Here is a 9,094-nt window from a genome sequence, read left to right on the forward strand (position 1 = left end):
AAGGTGAAAGTGCAAACAGAATCAAGCCTGACGACGTTACCACCGATGTGGGGGGCCATTCTGCAGATGGAATATAAGCAGGTGATCTTCCATCCAACTGCTAGAAGATCAGCAGAGCCTAGTGACAACCTTCACACCACTCTGTTAAAACATTTTTCTTTATTTACAAGCAAAGAAAGATAGAGGGAAGAGGGGCAGGGAGAGAATGGGCATGGCAGGGCCCCGTCCAGTGCAAATGAATGCCGGATGCATGCGCCACTTTGTGCATCTGGCTTTACGTGGATAGTGGTCATTAAGCTTTGCAAGGCAAGCACCTTACCCACTGGGCTATTTCTCTAGCCCTGTTAAAACATTTTTTTTTTAATATTTTTGACCCTCTCTTTTACCCAGCGCTGCCACTTCCTTCTTCTGCTACTCCTGGTGCTGCGTGTATGCTTCTTCAGTGCAGACCTGGGAGCTCTTTCGTGAAGTGGCAGCTGAGGAGACTCCAGCCGTGGCCACAGCTGATGAAAACCCAAGGAACCAAGACTGAGAACAAAGTTCATATTAATTTGAAGGTTGTAGGGCAGAATGGCTCTGCGGTGCAGTTTAACATGAAGAGGTACACACCACTTAGTGAAGTAATGAAAGCCTATTGTGAACGGCAGGGTCTGTCAATGTGGCAGATCAGATTCCAATTTGACGGGCAGCCAACCAAAGAAACAGATGCGCCTGCACAGTTGGAAATGGAAGAGGAAGATACAACTGATGTGTTCCAGCCACACACACGAGGTGTCTCCTAAAAGGGAACCTGCTACTTCACTCCAGGATTTTGTTATAGACTAAGACTACATTCTTAATGAGAAAGCCGCAATTCGGTTCCACCACGTCCTTACTGCTACATTCATTATTCCCTTCTACATTCCTTTATTGTACATAAAGTGACTGGTATATATGTGCAAGCATATTGTGTTTCTTTTCTTTTTCTTAAAAAAAAAAAAACAAAACTAAAACTAGGGCTGGAGAGATGGCTTAGCGGTTAAGCACTTGCCTGTGAAGCCTAAGGACCCTGGTTTGAGGCTCGATTCCCCAGGACCCATGTTAGCCAGATGCACAAGGGGGTGCATGCGTCTGGAGTTCGTTAGCAGTGGCTGGAAGCCCTGGTGCGCCCATTCTCTCCCTCTCTCCCTCTCCCTCTCCCTCTCCCTCTCTCTCTCTCTCTCTCTCTCTCTCTCTCTCTCTGTGTGTGTGTGTGTGTGTGTGTGTGTGTGTCTCTTTCTCTCTCTGTCACACTCAAATAAATAAATAAAAATGAACAAAAAAAATTTTTAAAAACCTGAAACTAAATGGCCAATGTTTTGGTTGACATCAAATGGAGACAGTAAGGGGAAAGTACTGGTTCTATGAGAAGACCCCTCTCCATTAGTGGCATGCTCATGCACCTCTTATCTTTATATTCCAGTAAGTTATTTTGCTCTCATTTTAACCAAAAAAAACAAAAACAAAACACAAGCAACATTTAAAAAAAAAGCCCTTACTCTGGAGAGATGGCTTAGCTGTTAAGCGCTTGCCTGTGAAGCCTAAGGACCCCGGTTCGAGGCTCAGTTCCCCAGGTCCCACGTTAGCCAGATGCACAAGGGGGCGCACGCGTCTGGAGTTCGTTTGCAGAGGCTGGAAGCCCTGGCGCGCCCATTCTCTCTCTCTCTCTCTCTATCTGTCTTTCTCTCTGTGTCTGTCGCTCTCAAATAAATAAAAAAATTTAAAAAAAAAAGCCCTTACATACCTTGTTTGATTGGGTAATTTTAATGTTTTCATTTATCATTGTAAAACCAAGAACAACTTTATAACTTTTTGTATGTAGCTGTTACATGTAGGGTGACCTACCTTTAGGAATAAATTACTCTAAAAAGATGAGTCCTAGTTTTCCCTTCAAGTCAAGCATCTTGTTTAAATAAATTTCTTGTTTAAAATGAAAAAAAAAAGTTTTAATTTGAGAGAGGGTAAAGGGGAGGGCGAGGAAAAAGGGGAAGAAGAGTGCCTTTTGGCGCTGCAAACAAACTCCAAAGTCATGCTCCACTTTGTGCATCTGGTTTATATGGCTTCACTGAGGAACTGAACCCAGACCATCAGGCTTTGCAAGCAATTGCCTTTAACCATTGGGCCATCTCCCCAGGCCAGGCTTCCACTTTTATAACCCTCTACAATTTTCTTTTTTCTTTTTTTGTTTTTCCTAACATCTCCAAGGCCACACCACTAGAGGAAGAACTGGGGAATGAGAACTATACAGGCACATTCTGCATTTACCACAGTCAATGACAAAAAGCCACAGTTCCACTCCTGGTCTTCCATTTTCTTCTTGTCACTTCCAGGAGCTACTTGTCCATCAGCACTGTCCCTCTCCCACACCTTATAACCCTTTTCACTCAATATATACAGTATTACTATAACTTAAGTTTCTTTTTCATATAATTTTGTGTTTTATTTCTTTAAGACAGGGTCTCTTGAAGCCCAGCAGGCCTGAAACTCACTATGTATCTGAGGATGGCTTTGAACTTATGATCTTCCTGCCTTCACCACTCTAGTGCTAGGATTACAGGTGTGTACCAACACGCCCACCAGTTAAACTCCCTTTTAATGAATGCCACTGTCCCCTCCTTCAATCATACTTCCCCTTGCCCCAGTAGTTTACTTGATCATAAATGTATCTTTCTCACTCTTCTACATTCGCATTCCTCTTTCCTGCCTATTTGCTCAAGCTGAACTCATGACCTAGAGCCAAAGGCTCCTTCAAGCTGTGACAGCCAACTCACAATGAGTAGGGATGCCACAGAAATATTTCATCCAAACCAAAAGTCAGTCCTGTTAGAAAAAGGGCACAGCCACAGGTCTTGGTTTGCACTTTTGTGTGTCTTGTTTTCTTTATAGAAATTAACAAAGCGAGGTTAAGAGTCTGTCCAGCCACATGTACAAATGAATGAATGAATGAATGAAGTTCCTCACCAACCTTAACATTCAAGTCCCTTATTCTGGGACTCAAAGGAAAAGGGAGGGATGATGCTCAAGTCTGCGGAAGGGCAGGTCAAGGCCCTGAACTCTCGATTCCCGGGCACACGGAGGACAGTGCCCGGCCGGCCTCGCTCGGGGACTTGCTCCCCGGGCCTCCCCACGGGGGACAGAGGGATCCCCCCCCCCCCACTGAGCCGATGGCCTCTGCAAGAACATCCTCGGGGCAGGGGCGGGGGCGGCCGGTACCTGGTCATAAGGGGACTTCTTCAGTATCTGCGTGCACAGATCGGCGCAAAGTTGGAACTTCCTGCGTCTAAAATAGCTCCAGGCCAAAAGCAGCGGCTCCATCTCCGGGGCCATGGCGGCCCGGGACCCGAACCAGGGTCCAGGAGGGCGGGGGGCGGGGGGGGGCGGGGAGCCGGAGCCCGAGCCGGAGGCGTCCTCTGCCCAGCAACGCGCGGAGGCTGGGTCTTGACCGAGAGGTGCCCGCAGCGCGCCTGAGAACAGGAAAAAGCAAAACCGCCGCGGGCCGACTTCAGAGTTTGCCCCAAAGTGACCTCAAGAAATATTCACCTTTAAAGTTTTCGCAAATTTAATTAATTTTCAAAAGACACCATGCCTAAAAAGAAAAAAAATTTTTTTAAGAGGCAGATACGTAGACACCTACACTGGGGTCCTCCATCCTCCCAGGAGATGCAGTTGCCCAGCAACCTCCCTCCTCCCGCTAGTTCAACCAAAGCGGAAAAACAGCCCCTAAATTGACCCGTGGCTCAGGTCTCTGTCGCACGTCGCCTCTTCGCTCTTGCCTCCTTCCCTCACCTGCCCTAACTCCTAAAGCCCTCCACTGTTTCTTCACGTCCTTCTCTCCAGTCGCCAGGGGCCGGGAAAGATGGCTCGGCCCAGTGCGTTCGCTGTACAGACGAGAAAGCTCCTGCCAGAGAAACGCTTTGCCTGACAGTCAGCCCGAGTGTAATCTGCGTGACTGCAGACGGTTAATTTGGATCATAAAAGCGATAAATTGGTGACATTTTCCACAAAGTAGATGATGATAATGTCTATTTTCTTTTTTATTTTATTTTTTTTAAAGAGTAGAGGTCTGTTTGTTTGGCTTCTTTCTTGCTTGGGTTTTTTGTTTTGTTTTGGTGACAGAGTGTCCCTATGTAGTTGGATTCGGGCTCAGCCTCCCAAGTGCTGGGATTACAGGTGTGCAGCACCACAAAAAGTAACTTTGGAGACTACACAGTGAATTCCAGGTCAGCCTGGACTAGAATGAAACTCTACCTCAAAAAAAAAAAAAAAAAAGTAGCTTTGTGAAATATCGCCAGGCACGTGCTGTTTTCATAATGATACCCCCAACACCCTCTGTGTGCAGAGAGATCGAGTCCAGGATTTTGCACACACTAGGCAAACGTTCTACCGCTAGCTACATACCCAGTTCTAGACTGATTTCTTCAGGCAGTGTTCTAGCTTTGCTCTAGAGATTTCCACAGATGACAAATATTTAATAACAATAGTTCTACAAACAGAAATGTGGCCAGGGTAATATTCAGGGATCTTTTTTCCTTACCTCCTTTCCACCATAGTGGAAGGTAGAAGAGAAAAATCTCAATACCAAAGAGCTTTATTTGTGCTGTAGATAACAGACAACTGACAAAGATCCTCAGTTTTCTCAGAAAGCTAGAAAACCACGATGCTGACATTGCATTTAACCCAGGTAATTTCTATAGATATTAAAATTAAATGTATCTTTCTAAGCTAAGCAATGGATGGAGTGTGATACTTTTCCCTCCTTTTTCTGAGCCATCCTTTTAGAATTTTTGTTTTGGAAGTGAATGCTAAGCAAAATTATTGTTTTTACAGCTCTGTTGATTATAGTTAGGCCATTTGTGTGTTTTCTTGGGACTTACTCTAGAGATGTAATTTGTGAGAAAGGTCCCCAATGTCCAGTAGCCCTTTGTGAATGTCAGACCATGTGCAGGCAATTGACAATTGTTGTTGTCTATTATTTTCTGATACAATGAAACATTCCTATGTGAATGATTCTCAACCCTGGTTACCTATTAAATGGATTTTTTTCCCTTTTGTGTGGAAGCGGAACATAGGGTCTCAGCATGCAGCTCAAGGCGGCCTCTAAGTTACCCTCACTGCTTATTCAGCCTCCTGAGTGCTGGGTATACAACTGTGCACTGCCATGCCCAGCTCCACATTAGACTTTTTAATGAGCTTGTTATTTCAGAATAATTTGATATGTGCAAGAAAAATGCAGAGTATTGACTTCCAACATATTCCACACCCAGTTTTCCTTATTATTGGGTTTTTTGTTTTGTTTTGTTTTGTTTTGTTTTTTTGAGGTAGGGTCTCACTCTAGCCCAGGCTGACCTGGAATTCACTATGTAGTCTCAAGGCGACCTTGAACTCACGGTGATCCTCCTACCTCTGCCTCCTGAGTGCTGGGATTAAAGGCGTGTGCCACTATGCCTGGCAGTTTTACTTATTATTAACATCTTACGTTACCACAGTGTTTGATATAACCAAGGAAATAACACTGATATGATATTAGCCAATACCATAGTTTATTTGGATTTCAGAAGTTTCTCTCTAAGATCATTATTTTTTCTTTTGAAGCTTCCTGCTTAGGGTACCTACATGTTACATTTGATCATCATGTCCCCTGGACCTCCTCCAGTCCATGTCAGTTTTGCAAAGTTTCCTTGTTTATAGACTTTGACACTTCTGAAGAATGCTGGTCATGGGTTTTGTATAATATTTGAGGAGTTCTACAAAACACAGAGGCCAGAATCCATCCCTACACATACTGAGTTCCAATGACTTTTTTTTTTAATTCTCCAGGTCACTCAAATGTGGAGCCAGTGTCAAACAATTAATGTACTGAATTCTAAGTAGAATTGCACATATTGACATTATTACCAACTCCCTAAAAAAGATATTCACAAGTGTAAAAAGAATTCATACTACCTCCTTTTAGAAGACTAGTTTTTCTTTCACAGACTTCAAAAAAGGCTGGGCACACACCTTTGATCCCAGCACTCAGGAAGCTGAGGTAGGAAGATCATCGTGAGTTCATGGCCAGCTTGGGCTACAGAGTGAATCCCAGGTCAGTCTAGGCTAAAGTGAGATCTTGCCTTAAAAAAAGAAAAATTAAGTAAATAAAAATTATGGAATATTTAACAAATTGCAGACTAGTAAGTAAGCATACTCAATGCAGGATGAAGTACATCTTTACAAAATTTTGTTTTATATCATGAAATGTGTTTGGAATTTGAAAACAGACTTTGTTACTTTTTTATCATTTTTAACTAATAAAGCATAATTTTTAAAAAAAAATATGTATTAGCAATGAGAAGAATACCTGTAACAACTCCTGGTGAAGGAGGGAGATAATAATTGTTAGGGACTATTGTTTGTAGAGAAAATGAAGAGAAATAGCTTAATCTCTTTAAAAGGGTCAGTTTCCCAGTCGGCACTAGATATCAGCTCAGATACTTATCTTTTGCTCTGTAACAGCTAGATGTCCCTTTAGGTTATAGTCCAGTATAAAATCAAGTACTGATTTTGCTGATTACGTCAAAGGTAATGTAATTCTAAATGTCAAATGTTAAATTGGAATTGTTTAAGCCATTTAACTTCACCCAAAAGAAAAAAAGAATATAAAAAAAGGATGGTTCTAATCCCAGCACTCTGCCGGCAGAGGTAGGAGGATCACTTTGAGTTAGAGGTCAGCCTGAGACTACAGAGTGAATTCCAGGCCTGCCTGAGCTAGAATGAAACTCTACCTCAGAAAACCAAAACAAAGAAACAAAGGATGGTTCTTGATCAACCAATATTGCTTAGAAATGTCTTCCTACAATGGTAGTGGTTAATGCAGAGATGCACAGCTGGCAAAATAGCTGAGAATGAGTGACTACCATGTGCTAAGACTCAAACAGGACATCTAAACCACACCCTCCAAGGCTCAGGAAGCATTGTGTAAGAGACAGATGGAGGAATGAAAGGGCAGGAGGACAGGAAGAGGGCTGCAAAATGCTATTTTCTCATTACTGTCTGGCATCCATGACTTCATAGGACCCATGGATTCTTGTACAAGATTGAGCCCATCAGTGAATTGTCATTGATAGGGGAAGTACACATAAGACTCCAGACCTCCAAGAGTAGCTAGCTAGTTGCTGGGAGAGGTGAGTCAGGTTCATCAGTGGTGTTGCCGCTAGTAAGTTGCCTATTCCACAGTAAATAACCTTCCACCCATGATCAACCAAGTAATCCTAATTTAATTCCTTGCATTAATAAAAAAAAAAAAGGCATGGAAGTGAGATGGAGATTAATGGGGAAAAAGTGCATTAATGGGAAGGGGATAAAAGAGGGTAATTGATTGAGGAGAATAAGATCAAAATACATTATATATATGAATGAAAATGTCAAAAATGGAAAAATAAGTGAAAAATTAGAAATAGAAAATACATAAACAATAGAGGCTCATTGCAAATTAAAAATTTTAAAAGATAACCAGGTAAAGTCTTCTTGTGTGATTTTTTTGACAGCTAACATGTCCTCTTCATACGATCTTCTTGATAATTTTTATTCTCTCAGCACTCACTGAGGCTTTACTAAGCATTTATTGAGGGCCTGCCTATGCTAAGCTCTTTCTAGCTGCTATTCTCATGAATCAGAGGGAGACTACAGTTTCATTTCTTCAGTTTTTGTTACAAACTTTTGTATTTTTCTCATATCTTCAAACTTATGTGGCTCATTATTAAAATTGTTTTATGTCAGGCTGGAGAGATGGCTTAGCAAGTAAGGTACTTGCCTGTGATGACTAATGGCCCATGTTGAACTCCCCAGGTCCCATGTAAGCCAGATGCACAAGGTGATACAAGCACACAAGGTCACACATGTGCACAAGGTGGTACACAAAATGACGCATGCATCTGGAGTTTGATTACAGTGGCTGGAGGTCCTAGTGCACCAGTTCTCTCTCTCTATCTCTCTCTTCCTCCCTCTCTCTCTCCATATATATATATATACTCATAAAAATAAAATAAATTGTTTTATGATTTAATGTTCCTATCATTTCAGTTATTGAACCATGATTTTGGTTTTTTTGTTGTTTGTTTTGTTTTCTTGAGGTAGGCTCTCGCTCTAGCTCAGGCTGATCTGGAATTCATTATGTATGCTCAGGGTTGCCTTGAACTCACAGGGATTCTCCTACCTCTGCCTTCCAAGTGCTGAGATTAAAGGCATGCGCCACCATGCCTGGCTTTTTTTTTTTAATTTTTAATTTTTTGTTTATTTGAGAGCGACAGACACAGAGAGAAAGACAGATAGAGGGAGAGAGAGAGAGAGAATGGGCGCGCCAGGGCCTCCAGCCTCTGCAAATGAACTCCAGACGCGTGCGCCCCCTTGTGCATCTGGCTAACGTGGGACCTGGGGAACCGAGCCTCGAACCGGGGTCCTTAGGCTTCACAGGCAAGCGCTTAACCGCTAAGCCATCTCTCCAGCCCATGCCTGGCTTTTTTGAACCATGATTTTTCTTTATTTGGTAAGAAATATTCTCTTAACTAACCGCTATACCCATAGCAAACACCAAACAAACAAACAAACAAAACCACTATAAAACTAGTTACTTATCTGAAACTAAAAATGCTTGTCATTTTCTGTTCACGAGCTGCATTGTAGTAGCATTAAGTCACTGACCATCTGCCAAGATCCCTTTTCCTCTACTAGCCCTCCAGTGAAGTTACCTCCTGTTATTCTGGCAAAGACTGTAAGAAAGTGAGAACACAATTACTAAGCATCCCCTGCACTTCTACATGCACTTGTTTAAAGCTGGATTTGGCAGGCAATTACACATTCGCTAAGGTTACCTGTCTAGATGTTCCTAGGAATATTCATCAAGTCCTCCTGATTCACACCACACTCCAATAACTTGAACAATTTATGGCCAAGCACATGAAGAGAGGTGATTGCACTCAATTGCCTTTTCTATCAAGCTTCTTACACTCTGAAAATCAGATTCTGAAGCCTGAAGATGAGTTCACTTTCAACAATGGAAGTAAGCTTAGAGTACTGTTGGTAACAATTCTATCTATGTAGC

At 42.4% G+C, this 9,094-nt stretch overlaps 1 protein-coding gene across 2 annotated transcripts in view; it reads right to left on the bottom strand.

The window, feature by feature from the left end:
• Ttc8 (tetratricopeptide repeat domain 8) overlaps positions 1-3,385 on the bottom strand; it is a 59,811-nt gene extending 56,426 nt beyond the window's left edge. For both annotated transcript variants that reach the window (XM_045154364.1, XM_045154363.1), the window contains exon 1: positions 3,232-3,385. In XM_045154364.1, coding sequence (XP_045010299.1) covers positions 3,232-3,345 — 114 coding nt within the window. In that variant the 5' untranslated portion in view covers positions 3,346-3,385. The remainder of the gene's footprint in view (positions 1-3,231) is intronic.
• Positions 3,386-9,094: the final 5,709 nt, after the last annotated feature.

Source organism: Jaculus jaculus, chromosome 7 (genome assembly GCF_020740685.1).
Source record: "Jaculus jaculus isolate mJacJac1 chromosome 7, mJacJac1.mat.Y.cur, whole genome shotgun sequence".
NCBI classification, from domain to species: Eukaryota; Metazoa; Chordata; class Mammalia; order Rodentia; family Dipodidae; genus Jaculus; species Jaculus jaculus.